The 21,774-nt window shown below is 45.0% G+C and overlaps 1 protein-coding gene across 1 annotated transcript in view; it reads right to left on the bottom strand.

Annotated features, from left to right (window-relative positions):
- Positions 1-20,501, bottom strand: part of LOC141108382 (uncharacterized) — a 73,123-nt gene extending 52,622 nt beyond the window's left edge. Inside the window, exons 1-3 of the mRNA XM_073599946.1 lie at positions 20,387-20,501; positions 11,912-12,136; positions 2,614-2,794 (exon numbers count right to left, since the gene is read on the bottom strand). Of these exons, the coding sequence (XP_073456047.1) occupies positions 2,614-2,794; positions 11,912-12,129 (399 nt within the window). The 5' untranslated portion in view covers positions 12,130-12,136; positions 20,387-20,501. The remainder of the gene's footprint in view (positions 1-2,613; positions 2,795-11,911; positions 12,137-20,386) is intronic.
- Positions 20,502-21,774: the final 1,273 nt, after the last annotated feature.

Here is a 21,774-nt window from a genome sequence, read left to right as displayed (position 1 = left end):
GAGAACCCTACTGCGCATGCACGAGGCCCAGCTCCTCTCTCCTACGGGCCATGCCGCGGACCCCCGGAAGTGGGAATAGGATACTTGTCAAAGACGAGTATCCTGTCCCCCTTCCCCCCCGAAAGGTGCCAATTGTGGCACCGGAGGGGGAGAGGAGACAGATGAGCAGAAGTTCCACTTTTGGGTGGAACTCCACTAAAAGAAAAATTCGACCCTAATGCCCCACTCCCAGATAGAAAGGATAACTTGCCACAAATTTGTGGCAGTGTTGAATTGTAAGTCTGTTAACTTGCTGCATATTTTCACTGGTAAGTTGTACACTTGTAGAGCACTTGAAGACACTTTTCCAATTTGTAGCAAATGAGTGTGGCAAGTCTCTAGTAGTGATGGGCTCGGGCGTGCTCAGATTGAGCCCGCCAGGAAGCCATCACTGCACACCACTAATCATAGGCAGTGAGGCATTCCCTGACCGACCGCTGCATATGTGACACCAAAATGCCCCTCAGCATTTTGGTTTGTTTGGGAGTTTTCTGCGTTTTTTGCATTTCCTGGGTTTTGCTGTGCTTTCTCCGATTTTATTCACGGTATGCACCACTGGGTATGTCTTGCGCTCCAACTGCATCGGGACTTGGGTAAGCAGCCCTATACCCCCTTTCCCCCTTTTTTACCCAATTGTACAATTTTTGTAAATTTCGTATATGTCCTGATTATTTTGTCAATTGATCTTGTGTCTATTTACAGATGTGTTTCCTGATTAAGCAGTTCACCCCGCGAAACTAGTCGAAGTACTATATATGACCAAGTCACCTTTGTTTTAATGATATGTAGTGTGTACTAATACATTTTTGTAATTTTTTATGACTGTCTTTATGCCCATTTATACTTTTCTCACACTGTACCAAGATAGTCCTTTTGCTCCCTTGCCCCTGGTGAACTTTGGTTGGGGACCAGGTTTCCAAATCTCTATTCCACTAAATTTTGGATGATGGTACAATTTTTATCTTCATACCCATGGTTATGATTTCTAGAGGCCACCCATTTTCTATTACAGGAATGCATGTGCCTCCTTTCCTTGTAAAAAAAAAAAAAAAGTGCCTGGCTGTATGCACTGATCGAATAAAAATTCACCAACAGACCTGTTCGAGAGGAGTCAATCATTAGATTGACACTTCTCAAATGGGAGTGGCCATAGATGGATCACAATTAGTCCGGTCCGTGTGGAGCTGGACAAATTCGATCCATTTATGGCCAGCTTGAAGCTTGTACAAGTTTAGGAGGCTGCATTCAATTAAAGATGAATTCCATCCAAAAATGTTTTTTTAATTTTGCACTTAGCGTGAAAGATTCAGATCTACTGTTGAGTTTTTACTGAGGTTGCTTCCTTATTGGGAAGAGCAACTTCACATTCCATGTAGTCAATAAGTGATGGAACATCTCTCCTTTTGGAACACAGATATCAACATCCTCTTGACAGAGGGGAACTTGGATACCAGCGCTCTCATTAGGGGGCTGGATGGGTAACATTTTGAGCCAAAGGTGGGCTGAGACTGCTGTTTAACACAAAGTTGGCGTTAGGCAAGCTCTTCAACTTAAAAGTGATGCTTCTCCTGAAAATACAATTAACTCCTTGTAATTCGTGGCACAGTTCATTAATGCATTATACTATTAATATCAGTTCCAATTACATTTCATAACTCTTCTCTCTGTTTTGTGCAGCATTTCTGAGCTAGTACCGCTCAGCTTCTACCAGACTCAACCAGCCCAGTTACCCGTCACCTCACTCCCAATAACATTGATTCGTATATCACAATTGAATACTAGGAAGCTAAACTCTTGTACATATCCCATGCTTATACTTCTTCTCAAGGATGGGTCCCTAGGATGCCCTGAACTGCAATGTCGGCCCTAATATTTGGGTTCCAATCTCTAAGCAATCAGCCTAAGCATACAAGCTCCTTCAATACCAGGCCTCTGTCACCTATGCCAAGTCACACCGCTTCATGACTGGCTGGCTGCTTATGCACTTGGCACTAGTACTGTAATAATTAACAACAGCAAAATAGCCTCCTCCGAATAGCTTCACTGCACGTTAAGACTTTTGTACTGCATCTTCTCTAGCTCATTTTGGCCCATAATAAGCCCTGTTCTTGTGATATGCCATACATGCATTCACCCCTTTAAGACTCAAATGCTCAAAGTAGTTTACATCTCTAGCAGCATTCTGTTCCTTGAATGGGGAGAGATAGAACCGTACCTCCAGCCGTCTTACTAACTGTGGCGCCCCCGAGAGGTGGTACCCTCCGTTTTTATATGTTTGCTCTAGCAGAGGTCAGTACTTCCCTAAAAAAACCCGGGAAACCCTGGCCAGCAGAGTTAACCCTTACCTCCCAGGGAGTACTACCTCAGCAGGACAAACACAGCTAACTAACAGTGCAATATTCTAACACAAAAGACTACCCATAGACTTCAACTTCATAGTAGAATATCTCAGTAAACATAAACATTTAACTTCTACCTGCTTACAAGATAGCTGCAGGCACAGTAAGTTCATCCTTTCTGTTCTGATTGGCAAAAACGATGACTAGAGACCAGTTGTTAGGAATGATCACTTACCAGTGTTCCAAGGGCTCCAGCAGCATTCATAACAGCTTCTGCATCCTCCCACTGCAGCATTGCCCCCAATCTCCCCAGCAGATCCCATTCTGACGCACCTTCTGCCAGATCCACCAGCATTTCAGCCACTGCAGCGTCTTCTGCCACTGTTCCCAGAATGTAGGCAATGTTACTGCATAGTCTGCAACCAATGAAGAAGTATGGCAATACTTAACATACTGTCACAGACATACCACTGGCCACCAACAGTACTCAGGGGTGATTGTTTATCTGTATATCCATCATACCAATGTAAAAAAAACACACTCTATTCTTTACACGTTTCTAGTTGATCCAGAAAAAGGCAAAAAGCCTTATACACTGTATCTAAGAATGACAGTTAGAAAAACATTGGCTGCAGCTGCTCTCTGTAGTTGCTGCCCTGCAGTGCTGAACTGGTTAACAGCTATTTCAGCAAGAGGAGGGAGCTGCAGAACAGGAAGAGTTCAATAGACTGGGTGAGGCAGCATTGCACTGTGGGAACTGTAGTCCAGAGGAGAGAGACTCTACTCTGTAATCAAGTGCTTCTGAACTGAATTTCCCAGAGGGAGATTGCCAGGAGGAGGAGAAAAGGCTGTATTTTCTCAGGCTGTACAGGACACAGCTTCCTCTTGCCATAGTGGGCCAAAACTTTGGTCCAGTTTATGCTAACAATCTTAACCTAACCATATTGGCAATCAGATAAGTCCCTAAATAATTATTCTAATATGTATATCAGTATAAGCTCTTTATATTTTGTTAGTATTCAAATCTCTTTTTGTGTGAAATCCTACTTGTGTTACAGGGGAGCTATTCCTTAATACACTGCCTGAAGACTCCTTGCTGTCTCTGACTAAGGCTAGCCACACATGGCTCAAAGTTTGGCTAACTCCTCCTAAAATGGCCAGAATTATGACCGCGGGAGTCCTTGTTAGCACCATCTGGCTCGTCAAAGTTTGATTAAAAAAAATCACAGAGCCAGATGGAAAAATAGCACAACAGCAAGTGCATCCAATCAGATGTAGTTGCTGTTTGGGTATTCAGACAGCTCAGATTTTTCTGTTCACGCTGTTTAGCATGGATAGGGGAATTTCTCTTGTTCAGTGCACAGAGCTGAATGAGAGAAAGGTACAACTATATGGCTAAGGCTGGCCATACACTGAACACATTTTGTCTGGTTCCTAAGGACGGTTCCTTGGCTGGTTTCTTCCACCTCCTGCCCTACATCCCTTAATTGATGTCAGACAGGCAGAAAATTGTCATCCAAACAGTGGCTGCATCCAGTCAGCCCTGCCGGCTGTCAAAATACAATAGCTGCAACAGAAGATTCATCCATCGCTGCTGTTAGTGTGGGTGGAGGAATTTGTTAAAGAAAAAATCTAACTGTGTAGGGCCAGCTTGTGTGCAAGGCCACAAGCTGGGGAGCGAAAGGGGGGAACCTTTTGTGCAGTGATTAAACATACAGAGTTCCCCTGTAAAGCATTCTGTCCTGTGTCACTACACACCTTCCTCGTTGTATTTTGCATTTAGGAAGGACATTGCTGAGCTCATGCCCTCTCCACCATTCCAGCGTACCTCTGCCACCTCAATCCCAGTGACAGAATGGGGTCCTGCTGTGCACCTAGGGTGGACATCATGCATGCTCTCACTTAACTCCTTCAGCTATCCTGTACCATGCAGCTAGGCTGTGGGTCTCCATAACACAGGTTCAGTCCCGGCACCTTTGGGGAACTGTTTGCTGGGGATGGAGCCAGATTATTGACCCCTTAGCTACCGCCATGCCGGGTACCACGCTTCATGACCGGCTGCTGTACACTCTCCATCAGTCTTTGGTTACCCGTAGCAACTGTTCTCTTCCTCCACACCCTATGCCTAGTTAACCCTTTGTAGTTGCCATGCTTTATACCCCCTATATTCTTTACTGACCCACTTCTTTCATACGCCAGGAACATCCCACACTCCTTTGAATAACTTCAGACGAGGCTTGAAACAGTTTGAAAACTTTTACTGTAACTTTTCCTTGCTGAACTAGATACAACATAGTCCAGACCCTAAACAAACTAACAGAGGTGGCTGCCCAGGCATACCTTTACAGGTGTTAGTCCATAACTAGCGATCTTCAACAACTGGTACTGTCCACAGAAACCCTGGCATCTTGTGGGGTAGCAAACTGGCTCTCGAACCGGAATCTATGAACTTGAACTGCATACTCTTGCTCTCAAGTTCCCATGACAGCCCAGAGAACCAGACCTTCACCCATTTATGTATCACACTGGGTGGAAGGCCAGCCCAATACCAAAACCCAGCAACTGAGATACTGAAAGTTAACCCTTTCCCCAGCCTGGGCAAGCCAACTACCTTACTAGTGCAGAAAAACCCACACTGTAGGCAGCCTGCCTACAAGATTAACCCTACAGAAAGCCTGATTACAGGACCTTGATACTACAGAGTTTCTCAAAGCCACCAAACCAATTCAAACCCCTCTTGGAAGTCTGAATGGAATAGGTTATTCAGGAAGCAGAGAGATGGCAATTGCACAGCACAGGATTGAGTAAGTACTCTCCAAGTGTCCATGTGAGGAGCTCTATGGATTTTGGCCATGGAGGATTGTTTCAAAATCTTATGCCGTGTACACACGACCGGTTTTTAGCCGTCAGAATAAACTACGAAGGTTTCTCCGATGGAATTCCACTCAAGCGGTCTTGCCTACACACAGTCGCACCAAAGTCCGACGGTCCAGAACGCGGTGACGTACAGCACGTACAACGGGATTAGAAAAAGGAAGTGCAATAGCCAGTAGCCAATAGCTTCCATCTCGTACTTGCTTCACAGCCTGCGCGGTTTTTAATACGTCGGAACAGCATGCAGACAAGCGGGTTTCCAGATAGTAATTGGTTCCGTCGGAAAAATTTAGAACGTGTTCACTATCTAAGTCCGTCTGAATATTCGAAGGAAAAAATCAGATGGGGCATACACATGGTCGGAAAATACGATGAAAAGCTCCCATCGCACTTTTTCTGACAGACATTCTCGTGTGTACGCAGCATTAAAGCGGTATTAAAGCTTAAAACAAAAAAAACAAACAACAAACCCTACAAGGAAAAGGCATAATGTGCTAGTATGCATTGCATATTATGAAAGACTTACCTTGAAACGAAGCCCTCCAGCAGCACGCTGTCACCGCTGCAAAGGCTTCCATCTTTACCTGGTCTTCCTTCTGGGTTCGCGCAATGAAGTCACAGCCGCAGCACAGAGCTCTGAGGCCTGATCCACACCTATGCAGGTTGCAGTTTGCATATTGCAGGTGCATTTTGCGTTTTTCAATACACGCTTTTGATCCATTGAAGTCTATGGAACCAAAAACCAGAAAAAAGTCCCTGGTACTTTCCATAAAATGCATAGATTTGAACTACATCCATAGGAAACCATGTTAAACGGACTGTAGTGTGTTTCTGCAAAACTGAAAATGCACTAAAAAAATGCATAGGTGTGAACCAGGCCTTAAGGAACAACATGGGCATGCCATTCCTCCAGAGCGCATGCGCAGTTAACGTCACTGGCTGCTGTTCCCTAGAATATCTCCTAAACAGTGCACGTTTAGGAGATGTTTATTTAATCTACAGGTAAGCTTTATTATAAGCATACCTGTAGGTTAAAATCTAAATACAGACTTTATTACCGCTTTAAAGGGTAGCATCTGACTTTCGCACACTGGCAGTGTTTGCTGGATAGCACTAGCAGTTCACTGATTGCTTTTGGTGCCTGTAATTGCTCTTTATACTGTATCTGCCTAATGTTTTGGATGGACTAAACCTTTATGTAGTACTTCCCATCTATATGGCCAGGATGATCAGGTGTCAGGCAGACCTGGTCTTCACCCCCCCCCCGCTTATCTTCCTGTGCTGGTACGGAAAGGAGAGGCAAACAGTAAACAGCCCCAGCCCAGCAGTTGCTGGGGAAACACATCCAACACTAAACGGATGCTTGTGGAGCCAGCAATGGAACAGTGCCAGGAGCACGCGTGGATGGTAAAACCAACCTGGGGCAGGAATTGTAAACAAGTCGATAAGTAGCTTAAAGCTGCCTTGTTTTCATAATGACCATTGGGATACAGAGAAAGGTGCTAATCCCTTTCAGTGCACAGCAAACATGAATGAGGGGGGTAGACAAGTGTATGTAAAGCCAAAGCTCTTTTTATTAGTTTAGTACGTATTGTTTAAAAGTCTTTTTTTTTTTGTTTCTTTTTATTTATTTATTTTTTTGCTATCTCTGTCCCATCAAGATTTTAGTCCCACAGACACAGCAGTAAATAAGAGGAGAATTCTTCAAAGCGAGAGGATACCCCCACTAAGACCGTTGCCACCAAAACAGGTTTCTGCATTGAAAGATGTACCCTCACCTCCTTTTCCTGTGGCAACTTAAAAAAAAACTTGCACACACTTGAAGATCAAATAAAGTGGTTGCAGTAAAAATGAGTAAAACATTCTATCAGCTGACCATGGATGTTGGAGAACAGTTGGATCCCACCACCTTGTTAGGTCTTCTGGCCTAGCTTCCGATCTAAACTGGTCATACACTATTAAGTTCTTCCATCCATGCTAACCACTTGAATGGATGAATTCCCCTGCTGGGCTATTGTGTTCTGACAAGTGGTGGCTTCCAGAATACCCAAGCAGTGGCTGCATCTGATTAAATGCAACCGTTGTTCATCTGCATTCTGTTCCTCTCATTTGATTTTGTAATCAAAATATGTCGGGGGGTCAACAGAGTTACCCACTAAGTCAATTTTGGAAAATTCAGAGTAGTCCAGGATGGAGTAAGGCAAACAATGTGAAGGAACAAATCCCCCTTCTGGGCTGCTGTATTCAAACAGACGCCAATGGTGGCTGTCAGAATAACCGAACAGTAGCTGCATCTGATTGGATGCAGCTGCTGTTCATCTTTCAATTTTTCAATAGATGGATGTCGGTTGGGAGGGGGCTGACAGGACTACCCACTATTGTATTTCAGTACAGGGTATTTCAAGATAGAGTAGATATTCAATGTATTTTATAGAACCAACTATCCCCCTGATGATGACCGTACACAGGTCAAAACAGGTCGAAATGCGTCGGGGATTTATACCGTCAACAGCCCGGAAATGTATGACTGTATATAATTTTGTGTCAAGATGTGTCGACTCTATATTGTGGAATATGTATTGTACTACTTGGCCAGCGCTCTATGTTGTAATGCCAATTGAATTATAACATTACAATTGTTCATGGTTCAATAAAAGCACTTACTGGTTATACATTTTTTATTATTCTGGATTTCAAGATATTGCTGTCTAAAGCCCCACTGGGGAAACTGTCCATTTTTTTCAAGATAGAGTAAAGCTGACCATCAGTCCTGGGACAGGTTCATCTAGTGCCCAGGACAAGGATGCGGAACTGCACCCCTTCCCCCACTGTTAATGCATGCCTTAGAATGGGTTTATTGCCCTGCGTCCATTCTTTGTCACCTTGCTCTGCTGTGCCCAGGGCAGCTGTCCCTCCTGCCCACCCCTTGTCCTGTCCCTGCTTACCATAGATAGATGGAAACTCAGCCAGTTCACCAGGGACCAGCTGAATTTCAATTCATATGCAGGGCTGGTGCAAGGATTTTTGACACCCTAGGCAAAACCTAATTTTGTTGCCCCCATTGGCTCCACTCCTGACTCCACCCCCTTTGCCCTACCCATGTGACAGGAGGCAGCACTATACAGGAAGCATTGGCTCTGCGCCTCTAATTACACCACCGGTCGGACAGGGTAGCTGCCTGGGACTGAGTTAGCTACATGCTGCAGCCTGCATAGCATGCAGATGTGGAGGGAAATCAGTGGCCAGGCGCCACTAGGCAGCAGTGCGCCCTGGGCGGCTGCCTAGTTTGCCTAGTGGTAGCACCAGCCCTGTTCATATGTGGCTGCTTCTGCTTGACAGAAGTCAAACAGCCAACTCCTGTAAAAAAGGGCTTGTTGGAAAAATTTTCTTGATCAGGGGTTACAGTGAATACACTACTGCGGTTGATCGGTGTATTCTGACAGCAAAGAACGTAGTTTTCTATTCATATATTAACATGTTTCTTTTATATCTGCCTGGAGTTAAGTTTTAATGGAAATTCATTAAGCGCAATGCTAATTCAGATTCACACTGTTGCAATGTGGTCAGCATACAAATTTAAATAGGCTGCCTAATGTACCAAAAAAGGTGCATGCACTATTTTTTCAAAGGCAGCACCCTACAATGTAAGGAAGTGCATTAACAAGGAGTGTTGGGTGCCAATAAGAATGAATGACACTGAAGTACACCAATTGTTTTTGCGTGTTGTGTTAATGCAGGCCTTACCAGTATATACCCTAATTTTTATTTTTTTATCAGGGACAGCTTGCTACCTTTTTAATTATTAAGGTAGTTCTGGGATTGACCTAGCCTAGGGTCATGTGACCAGTGTCAAGGCATTGGTCACATGGTCTAATGGTCACATCATCTCCGTTGATGTAGATGGTAGTCAGGAAACAAACAGAGCCACTAATTGGTCAGTTTTCTGACATCTGCCCCAAATTGGCTCTAGCTGCTTGTTGGGAATGGGCAAAGTGGCAGAGTCTGGGGTTCTGATCATGGTAACTCAAAGCGTCCATGCAAGGTCACACAAACAGCAATTGCTGGCAATGTCTGTCTGCTGGTGGTACCTGATCCTAATATATAAAACGTTTCTCTTTACAAGTTCAACTTTTAAGCTACCATGACGCCCTACTATTCAGTGGTAGGAGAACACAGCTTTGCTAACCTGCTCCTTATTGGCGGACAGTGTTTGTCCTTCTACTCCCGCTGTTTACCCTACAATTTATTTTAGGCTTGGTTGCTCAGGATCTGTCATGCTGCTTAAGGTATGTGTTTGCTCTTCAGATAGATTATGTTCAGACATTCTATTATACCATGATCCTAACAGGTACCTTCCTGCCACAACCAAACGTGGCTCCACCTTGTGTACACTCCACCCGGAGTCTCCCCAATGTGTGTAATCAGAGGATAGCCTCTGTTAATAACACTCTCAATGCACTTTCCATGTCTAACAGGTTTAAGCTATAATTCTCCGTAATCCCTTTTAAATAGTGTCAAGTTGATTGGAATTTGGAACAAGAGGCAAATGTATTCAGGAACATATGCAAGACTTAAAGGGGAGCGCCACTCTAATGTCGTGTACACACGGTCGGAATTTCTGACAAGAAATGTTCGATGGGAGCTTGTTGTCGGAAATTCTAACCGTGTGTAGGCTCCATTGGACATTTTCTACAAATTTTCAAACAAAAATTTGAGAGCTGGTCCTCAAATTTTCCGACAACAAAATCCATTGTCGGAAATTCTGAGCGTGTGTAGAAAATTCCGACGCACAAAATTCCATGCATGCTCGGAATCAAGCAGAAGAGCCGCACTGGCTATTGAACTTAATTTTTTCTTGGCTCGCCGTACGTGTTGTATGTCACTGCGTTCTCGACGTTCGGAATTTCTGACAACATTTGTGTGACCGTGTGTATGCAAGACAAGTTTGAGCCAACATCCGTCGGAAAAAAAATCTAGGAGTTTGTTGTCAGAATGTCCGATCGTACGCGGCATAACAATTTACACTGAGGGGGTAAACCTGTCAGAAGAGAAACACAAGGGCTCCCGCTGCTGACCTTCTTCTGAAAATGCTAGCAACCTGCATGTGTCTATCTTTGATATGTTCTGAGCCACTGACCTTACACAAGTATGAAATTCAGGAATGTCTCTACAAAAATCATAAGTCCTATCTGCACGCTTGTCCCAAATCCCTGACTACTGAAGTCCAAGGGTCATCATAGTTAATCTGGTTAAAAAAAATACATTCATCCAGTTCAACCAATAACATGACAGCCAGGCAGCTAACATTTTCAGAAGGAGATGACAGCAAAGGCAACCTTTATGATTCTTTCATGACAGGTTCCCTTTAAGATCTTAGGTAAGGGTTCATTCAGATGAGGCACATTAACTCATCAGTCTAACTTTGGGGAATGCAATATGGCCACTGCCATGGCTGAATTATTTTGAAAGGTGCCTATGATATACACCAGTTTTTTTCAAACTGTGGCCCATGGGCCAGATGCGGTCCATTGCTTGCCTTTATCCGGCCCTTGGGACACTATTCCTCCCACTGATACAAGATATTATTCCTCCCATTGAAACCCAGGATGAGGCCCCATTTCTTCCACCAATAGTTGGGCATAATTCCTTCCACCGACACCAACGATGGGGCACTGTTCCTTCCACTGATACCACCAATGATACAGAATTCCTGTTCTAAATGATAGAACACTATTTCCATTGTCACCAAAGATGGGGCAATATTCCTCCCACTGACACCAATGATGGGGCACTCTTCCCCCACACTGACAACAATGATGGGGCACTATTCCTCCCACTAATACCAATGATGGGGCACTATTCCCCCCACTGACAACAATGATGGGGCACTATTCCCCCACTGACAACAATGATGGGGCACTATTCCTCCCACTAATACCAATGATGAGGCACTGTTCCTCCTCCTACTGACCACAGGGGCTATTTAATTCTTTTACTCCCTCCACCACTGAGACATTTTCGACTCCCACTGGCCACAGTCTGCCCCCCCCAAAGTTTGAAGGACAGTAAACTGACTCTTTGATTAGAAAGTTTGGAGATTCCTGCTATAGGATATTCCAAAAGGAACTATGATAGTAAGATATCCTGATAAATATCTAAAGCACAAATCCATGTGCACACATTTTAACGTAAACGTGAACAATAGTCAGGTTATATTCCAGCCCAATATAACAAATTGGGAATATGTATAGTGTATGTCAACTGGTAAAGTTGCCATATTATTTGTACTTCTTTCATGTACTGTGCCATACTGGTACTGCCATATTCTAAAGCTAGAGGGTGACAACTTTAAACATCTTGTGTCTCTGCCCTGCCTACTACCTAGCTACTGCTCTGAATGTGCATCCTCATCATCATCCCCTTATCTTCCTTTGCATAAGTAAATACATTCTTCTTTCTCCAGCGCCAGGAGATTAAAACATTTTAGACCATCGGCACTGATGTGTAGTTGATGATGGAACTAAAGCCATATGTTTTCAGTTTTGAGTATGGAAGAAATGGTACCACTGTCAGGTTTTTATTACTGTGAGTATCCCTTCTGGGGAGATTCATCTTCTCTGTTTCTTAAAAATGGGAATAAAATGTAGGGATTTTCTTACCTGACATTGGGTGTCTCCAATTGGCTGCATAAAGCAGATAAATATTGGCTGCACCTCAGGTCTTTCACCAAAACCTCCAGCAGTTCCTCACAGCGGCTCTGCACCTCGCCCATCAGATGCTCTACACACTGCTGCACCTCCTGGTGGGATGGGGAGAGAAGCTGCGGTAATATCCTCTCCATTGCAGAGGCACTGACTGCTGGCTCCTTTGTCACCATGAGCACACTGCGAGATGAAATAGATTCTGGTCAAAAGTTGTCAATGCAACATAAAAACAGCAAAACTCCCAAAAAACAATAAGCAATTTCCTATTAATAGCTTGTCCAAGGACTCCCAATGCTTCTATCATCCAGGCATTTTATCATCGCAAGTGGTCCTCTTTGGGAAAGGGGTCAAAAGGAATTCATAAATGTTGAGATAGGACCTCACCTTTTCTCAGCCTGACTTGCTGCCATTGCAGTTTAGATCTGAAATTCTCTATTTGTACATACTCTTTATTGTCAAAATTATTGGAACATCTGCCTTTACATGTACATGAACATGTTCATCCCAGTTAATATCATCCCAGTCTTAGTCGGTAGGGTTCAATATTGAGTTGGCCCACCCTTAGCAGCTTTAACAGCTTCACCTCTTCTGGGAAGGCTGTCCATAAGGTTTAGGCATGTGTCTATGGGAATATTTGACCATTCTTCCAGAAGTGCATTTGTGAGGTCAGGCACTGATGTGGACGAGAAGGCCTGGCTTGGAGTCTCCGCTCTAGTTCTTTCCAAAGGCGTTCTATTTGTTTGAGGTCAGAAATCTGTGCAGGCCAGTCAAGTTCCTCCACCCCAAACTCACTTATCCATGTCTTTATGGACCTTTCTTTGTGTACTGGTGTGCAGTCATGTTGGAACAGGAAAGGGCCATCCCCAAACTGTTTCCACAAAGTTGGTAGCATAAAATTGTCCAAAATGTCATGGTATGCTGACACCTTCCCTTCACTGGGACTAAGAAGCCAAGCCGAACCCCTGAAAAACAACCCCAAACCAAAATCCCCCCTCCACCAAATGATTTGGACCAGTGCACAAAGCAAAGTACATAAAGGCATAGATGAGTGAGTTTGGGGTGGGGGAACTTGACTGACCTGCACAGAGTCCTGACCTCAACCCCATAGAACACCTTTGGGATGAATTAGAGTGAAGACTGTGAGCCAGGCCTTCTCTCCAACATCAGTGCCTGACCTCACAAATGCACTTCTGGAAGAATGGTCAGACATTCCTATAGACACACTCCTAAACCTTGTGGACAGCCTTCCCAGAAGAGTTGAAGCTGTTATAGCCGCAAAGGGTGGGCCAACTAAATATTGAACCCTACGGACTAAGACTGGGATGCCATTAAAGTTCATGTGCGCTTAAAGGCAGGTGTCCCAATACTTTTGACAATATAGTGTATGTATTTCTGATATGTTTTCCCTTTGTGCAGAATGTTTGTACTCTGTACATGTTTCATGGAGATATACTGGTATGTGCTGGACACACCACTGATACATAGGGTCATGCTGTGATATTTGTATTGTGCTCTTTGTCTTTTGTATATTTTGATGATAATAAATGCATTGCAATGCAAATAATGTGGTTTGGGGGCCCCGTTTTGGTAGTTTCTGTTACAATAGGTATTTATGGAGATTTACAAAATTGAGCAAGGCACTTCAATATACAGGTTACATTTCCTTCCAAAATGAGCATGACAGGCTTTAACAATAGAATGTAACGAGTACAGCTGTATTGTTTGCAGATATAAAATGCCAAACCAAGGAAAATTACAAATCTAGACTTGGTAAGGGCCTGTGTACAATGGCTAATGAACCTGCGTGCCGAGAACCAAGGTAGAACCAAAGAACAATGAGTAACAAAGAAGAGAGAGAGTAGGAGAGAATCACGATACAGAAGATGGAAGAGGTGAAAAAAGTAAAAGAACAAGCTGAAGAGTAGAGTTGATAAGAAGGGGAAGGGAATGGGAGAAAAGCAAGGGAAGGAGACCCAGGATGGCACAAATTTGCCAATAACAGGCTCCAAAGCATATTACTTAGTCAGCAACATGTGGTCAAAATGTAAGAACACGTAATGCTTCATCCATGGTGTCCAGACCTTAAATTTAGCAGAATCTCCAATGGATCCTTCCAGATGCTTTTGCCCAAACTTGTATAAATCAGTTCATAAACACCTATCCAATAAGAATAAGGTCTGCTTTTTGGATAGTCCCATCAGACATGGATGAGTGTGCCAGTTTCTGCGCAACCCCCGAAAAGACCCCACGGACAAATTTGGCCAACCTCTATGGCACAATGTACCAGTGTATTCATTATAAAAGATTATAGTTGGCCTCAGTAGCCATCAAGTTTATAGAGCAGCGGGCTATGGTGTCCTACATTTTATTCCATTCCAGTGGGTCTAAATGCCTATTTAGTGCCCTCTCACAGTATTTTACACAAGAGGGTGTATGATAGAGGCATGGAGGGGGGTGTATGATAGGGACATTGAGGGGATGTATGATGGAGGGGGTGTATCATAGCGACATGAAGGATGGCTGATAGGGACATGGAGGGGGTGTCCGATAGTGACATGGAGGGGGTATATGATAGGCACATGGAGGAGGTATATGATAGGGACAAGGAGGGCGTGTATGATAGAGAAGTGGAGAGGTTCTATAATAGAGACATGAAGAGGGTCTATGATAGAGAAATGTAAGGGGTCTATGATAGGGACGTGTAGGGGGTCTATGATATGGACGTGTGGGGGGGTCTATGATAGGGACATGTAGGGGGTCTATGATAGGGACGTGTAGGGGTTCTATGATAGGGACGTGTGGGGGGGTCTATGATAGGGACGTGTAGGGGGTCTATGATAGGGACGTGTGGGGGGGTCTATGATAGGGACGTGTAGGGGGTCTATGATGGAGACACAGAGAGGGTCTATGATAGAGACACGGAGGAGGTGTATTATAGAGACACAGAGGGGGTGTATTATAGAGACACAGAGGGGGTGCATTATAGAGACATGGAGGGGTGTATTATAGAGACATGGAGGGGGTGTATTATAGAGACATGGAGGGGGTGTATTATAGAGACATGGAGGGGGTGTATTATAGAGACATGGAGGGGGTGTATTATAGAGACATGGAGAGGGTGTATTATAGAGACATGAAGGGGGTGTATTATAGAGACATGGAAGGGGTGTATTATAGAGACATGAAGGGGGTGTATTAGAGACATGGAGGGGGTGTATTATAGAGACATAGAGGGGGTGTATTAGAGACATGGAGGGGGTATATGGTGCAGACATAGACGGGGTGTATTATAGAGACATGGGGGAGTTGAATGATTGAGACATAGAGGAGGTATAGGATAAAGATATAGGGGGGTGTATTATAGAGACATAGAGGGGTGTATTATAGAGACACGGAGGGGGTGTATTATAGAGACACAGAGTGGGTGTATTATAGAGACATGGAGGGGGTGTATTATAGAGACATGGAGGGGGTGTATTATAGAGACATGGAGGGGGTGTATTATAGAGACATGAAGGGGGTGTATTATAGAGACATGGAGGGGGTGTATTATAGAGACATGAAGGGGGTGTATTATAGAGACATGGAAGGGGTGTATTATAGAGACATGAAGGGGGTGTATTAGAGACATGGAGGGGGTGTATTATAGAGACATAGAGGGGGTGTATTAGAGACATGGAGGGGGTATATGGTGCAGACATAGACGGGGTGTATTATAGAGACATGGGGGAGTTGAATGATTGAGACATAGAGGAGGTATAGGATAAAGATATAGGGGGGTGTATTATAGAGACATAGAGGGGTGTATTATAGAGACACGGAGGGGGTGTATTATAGAGACACAGAGTGGGTGTATTATAGAGACATGGAGGGGGTGTATTATAGAGACATGGAGGGGGTGTATTATAGAGACACGGAGGGGGTGTATTATAGAGACACGGAGGGGGTGTATTATAGAGACACGGAGGGGGTGTATTATAGAGACACGGAGGGGGTGTATTATAGAGACACGGAGGGGGTGTATTATAGAGACATGGAGGGGGTGTATTATAGAGACATGGAGGGGGTGTATTATAGAGACATGAAGGGGGTGTATTATAGAGACATGGAGGGGGTGTATTATAGAGACATGAAGGGGGTGTATTAGAGACATGGAGGGGGTGTATTATAGAGACATAGAGGGGGTGTATTAGAGATATGGAGGGGGTATATGGTGCAGACATAGACGGGGTGTATTATAGAGACATGGGGGAGTTGAATAATTGAGACATAGAGGAGGTATAGGATACAGATATAGGGGGGTGTATTATAGAGACATAGAGGGGGTGTATGACAGAAGCTGACCCGCTATGTTCAAGTCAAATCAAAGTTGAGACAATTCACCAAAAAAATGCATTCCATCTTTTCATCAATGTGTTTTTTGCTCTTTTTAACAATAATAATAACAATAATTTAATATTTTTTTCCTCACTACAGGCTTTATGGTATGTGATGAATTTACTGCATACATATTATTGGAAACATTTCCCTTCCGAAAATCCTATTTGTTTGGCTGTCGGTGGCTTAGGTACTTTTGAGTCCTTGCTGTTGTGTACTTTCCTAGGTCATGGGTCTGGTTATACAGCACCATTGCACATAACATACAACAGCAGGTATCACACAGCTCAGAGACAGAAGTATGATAGAAAGCAGAAGGTGACTTTAGAAGTAGAAGGATCACATTGTGCAACTGGTCCTCTAATTAGGAAAGAAATGGAAAGACGCAGAGACAGCATAGAGAGGCTCAGGGACAGCATGGAAATATGCAGTGACAGCTTGGACAGACGCAGAGGCAGCATTGGATAGACGCAGAGACAGTATGGACAGACGCAGAGACAGCATTGGATAGACGCAGAGACAGTATGGACAGACGCAGAGACAGCATTGGTAGACGCAGAGACAGTATGGACAGATGCAGAGACAGCATTGGATAGACGCAGAGACAGTATGGACAGACGCAGAGGCAGCATTGGATAGACGCAGAGACAGTATGGACAGACGCAGAGACAGCATTGGATAGACGCAGAGACAGTATGGACAGACGCAGAGACAGCATTGGATAGACGCAGGGACAGCATTGGATAGACACAGAGACAGTATGGACATAGGCAGAGATAGCATTGGATAGACGCAGAGACAGTATGGACAGACGCAGAGACAGCATTGGATAGACGCAGGGACAGCATTGGATAGACACAGAGACAGTATGGACATAGGCAGAGATACCATTGGATAGACGCAGAGACAGCATTGGATAGACGCAGGTACAGCATTGGATAGACGCAGAGACAGCATTGGACAGACGCAGAGACAGTATGGACAGAGGCAGAGACAGCATTGGATAGACACAGAGACAGTATGGACAGAGGCAGAGACAGCATTGGATAGACACAGGGACAGCATTGGATAGACACAGAGACAGTATGGACATAGGCAGAGATAGCATTGGATAGACGCAGGGACAGCATTGGATAGACGCAGAGACAGCATTGGATAGATGCAGAGACAGCATTGGATAGACGCAGAGACAGTATGGACAGAGGCAGAGATAGCATTGGATAGACGCAGAGACAATATGGACAGAGGCATAGATAGTATTGGATAGACGCAGAGACAGCATTGGATAGACGCAGGGACAGCATTGGATAGACACAGAGACAGTATGGACAGAGGCAGAGATAGCATTGGATAGACGCAGAGACAGCACTGGATAGACGCAGAGACAGCATTGGATAGACGCAGGGACAGCATTGGATAGACGCAGAGACAGTATGGACAGAGGCAGAGATAGCATTGGATAGACGTAGAGACAGCATTGGATAGACACAGAGACAGTATGGACATAGGCAGAGATAGCATTGGATAGACGCAGAGACAGCATTGGATAGACGCAGGGACAGCATTGGATAGACGCAGAGACAGCATTGGATAGACGCAGAGACAGCATTGGACAGACGCAGAGACAGTATGGACAGAGGCAGAGACAGCATTGGATAGACCCAGAGACAGCATTGGACAGACACAGAGACAGCATTGGATAGACGCAGAGACAGTATGGACAGACGCAGAGGCAGCATTGGATAGATGCAGAGACAGTATGGACAGACGCAGAGACAGCATTGGATAGACGCAGAGACAGTATGGACAGACGCAGAGACAGCATTGGATAGACGCAGGGACAGCATTGGATAGACACAGAGACAGTATGGACATAGGCAGAGATAGCATTGGATAGACGCAGAGACAGTATGGACAGACGCAGAGACAGCATTGGATAGACGCAGGGACAGCATTGGATAGACACAGAGACAGTATGGACATAGGCAGAGATACCATTGGATAGACGCAGAGACAGCATTGGATAGACGCAGGTACAGCATTGGATAGACGCAGAGACAGCATTGGACAGACGCAGAGACAGTATGGACAGAGGCAGAGACAGTATGGACAGAGGCAGAGACAGCATTGGACAGACACAGAGACAGTATGGACAGAGGCAGAGACAGCATTGGATAGACACAGGGACAGCATTGGATAGACACAGAGACAGTATGGACATAGGCAGAGATAGCATTGGATAGACGCAGAGACAGCATTGGATAGACGCAGGGACAGCATTGGATAGACGCAGAGACAGCATTGGATAGACGCAGAGACAGCATTGGATAGACGCAGAGACAGCATTGGATAGATGCAGAGACAGCATTGGATAGACACAGAGACAGTATGGACAGAGGCAGAGATAGCATTGGATAGACGCAGAGACAATATGGACAGAGGCAGAGATAGCATTGGATAGACGCAGAGACAGCATTGGATAGACGCAGGGACAGCATTGGATAGACACAGAGACAGTATGGACAGAGGCAGAGATAGCATTGGATAGACGCAGAGACAGCACTGGATAGACGCAGAGACAGCATTGGATAGACGCAGGGACAGCATTGGATAGACGCAGGGACAGCATTGGATAGACACAGAGACAGTATGGACAGAGGCAGAGATAGCATTGGATAGACGTAGAGACAGCATTGGATAGACACAGAGACAGTATGGACATAGGCAGAGATAGCATTGGATAGACGCAGAGACAGCATTGGATAGACGCAGGGACAGCATTGGATAGATGCAGAGACAGTATGGACAAAGGCAGAGACAGCATTGGACAGACACAGAGACAGTATGGACAGAGGCAGAGACAGCATTGGATAGACACAGGGACAGCATTGGATAGACACAGAGACAGTATTGACATAGGCAGAGATAGCATTGGATAGACGCAGAGACAGCATTGGATAGATGCAGGGACAGCATTGGATAGACGCAGAGACAGCATTGGATAGACGCAGAGACAGCATTGGATAGACGCAGAGACAGTATGGACAGAGGCAGAGACAGCATTGGATAGACCCAGAGACAGCATTGGACAGACGCAGAGACAGTATGGACAGAGGCAGAGACAGCATTGGATAGACACAGAGACAGTATGGACAGAGGCAGACACAGCATTGGATAGACGCAGGGACAGCATTGGATAGACACAGAGACAGTATGGACAGAGGCAGAGACAGCATTGGATAGACGCAGGGACAGCATTGGATAGACACAGAGACAGTATGGACATAGGCAGAGATAGCATTGGATAGACGCAGAGACAGCATTGTATAGACGCAGGGACAGCATTGGATAGACGCAGAGACAGCATTGGATAGACACAGAGACAGTATGGACAGAGGCAGAGATAGCATTGGATAGACGCAGAGACAGTATGGACAGAGGCAGAGATAGCATTGGATAGACGCAGAGACAGCATTGGATAGACGCAGGGACAGCATTGGATAGACACAGAGACAGTATGGACAGAGGCAGAGATAGCATTGGATAGACGCAGAGACAGCATTGGATAGACGCAGAGACAGCATTGGATAGACGCAGAGACAGCATTGGATAGACGCAGGGACAGCATTGGATAGACGCAGGGACAGCATTGGATAGACACAGGGACAGCATTGGATAGACACAGAGACAGTATGGACAGAGGCAGAGATAGCATTGGATAGACGTAGAGACAGCCCTGGATAGACGTAGAGACAGCATTGGACAGACATTAGGACAGCATAGACAGACGCAGAGACAGCATGGACAAATGGAGGGACAGCATGGAAATATACAGAGACAGCATGCTCAGACATTGAGCCAGCATGCACACATGCACAGATGCAGGGACTGCGGGACAGACGCAGGGACAGCATATACAAACACAGAGAGATCATGAGCAGATGCAAGGACAGCATGGACAGACCTAGAGACAGCATTGACAGACACACAGACAGCATGGACTGAAACAGGGACAGCATAGAAAGGAGGCAGTGTAATGTATGGACAGATCACCTGTGTGTGGCCCCGGCTCCTGTGTTGAGTGGCTCTCTGTGTGTTTATCTGAGCTCAGAGGGATAAATGAGTTTTCTGTATCCCTCTCCACTCAGCACACAGTCCTCCCTCCTCCAGCCACTCCTGTTACTGTGTATCCAGATTGCAACACAAATAATAGAGATCCCTCCTCCCTGGGAGCAGGCAGGCAGACATCCCAGGACATGGCACCTCTGTCCAGCCTGTCCTCTCAGTACTCTCCACCTCTCTGTGTCCCCTCCATTGTCTCCTCATCTGATCCCAGCCTCCTTTCTCTGCATTGTTTTTATCATTTTACTGCTTCTCTGAACTCTCTCCTCACCCCTAGGGTATCTGTCCATGTTCGATACACTAAAGCCCCGTTCACACGATCAGACTTTCCGACGGGAAATGTTCAATGTCAGGCTGTTGGCGGAAAATCCGACCGTGTGTACGCTCCATCAGACAATTGTTGTCGGACTTTCCGCCAACAGATGTTGGCTAGCATGTCTTCAAATTTTTTGCCAACAAATGTGTGTTGTCGGATTTTCCGAGCGTGTGTACACAAGTCCGTCGGACAGAAGTCGAAAGTACAAACACGCATGCTCGGAAGCAAGGACGAGCCAGAAGCAGTCGGTCTTGTAAACTAGCATTTGTAATGGAGAATTAACATTCGTGACATGGCAAATTATGAAATCTCCGAATGCAGCGTACAATTCTCTTCTTCTTTAATGGGATAATAATGAAGCTGCTTTTCTGGTGATACTGATGGAGTTATTGCAAAGGAATTTTTAATGGCCCCTTCTCAATACAGCGATGTGCACAGGAGAGTCCCAGGTTTCTCTCTCCTCTTTGGCTGAGACAGCAGCGGGAGCCATTGAGGAGAGAGGGGACGGGGCCGAGCCACGGCGCTATGTGTCTTGCTCGGGAACAAACATGCACCAGTGCCCCTATGGCAAGCGAATTGCTATTGGCGGCACTGGTCAAGGGGGAGGAGCCAGGAGCGCCGGCGGGGGACCCAAGAAGAAACAGATGCACAAAGCAGGCAAGTATAACATGTTTGTTATTTTTTTTTTTAAATGAACCTTTAACATTACTTTAAAATACTACAGGTGATATAACAGTGTTATTGACCAGCAGAAGGACGTTTTCTATGAGGGAGAATTGGCCAAAACATACTAAAGACAAAGAATACACAAAAACACACAGATGATAACTGGCCAAGCAGCAGGACAATTTTAATGAGCTAGATGAGACCCACATGTAGTAGAGACAAAGAATACCTGCAGGTGTATAACTACAAGAATTAAAGTGGACCTTCATTCATTTTTTAATCTTTCCATCTATTAAATCTTGTGCCCTTGTTGTGTTACCTTTGGATAGTAAAACAT

The sequence above is a fragment of the Aquarana catesbeiana genome, linkage group LG09, assembly GCF_042186555.1.
Source record: "Aquarana catesbeiana isolate 2022-GZ linkage group LG09, ASM4218655v1, whole genome shotgun sequence".
NCBI classification, from domain to species: domain Eukaryota; kingdom Metazoa; phylum Chordata; class Amphibia; order Anura; family Ranidae; genus Aquarana; species Aquarana catesbeiana.
The sequence above is the reverse complement of the archived record's forward strand: the minus strand, read 5'-3'. Positions and strand labels throughout refer to the sequence as shown.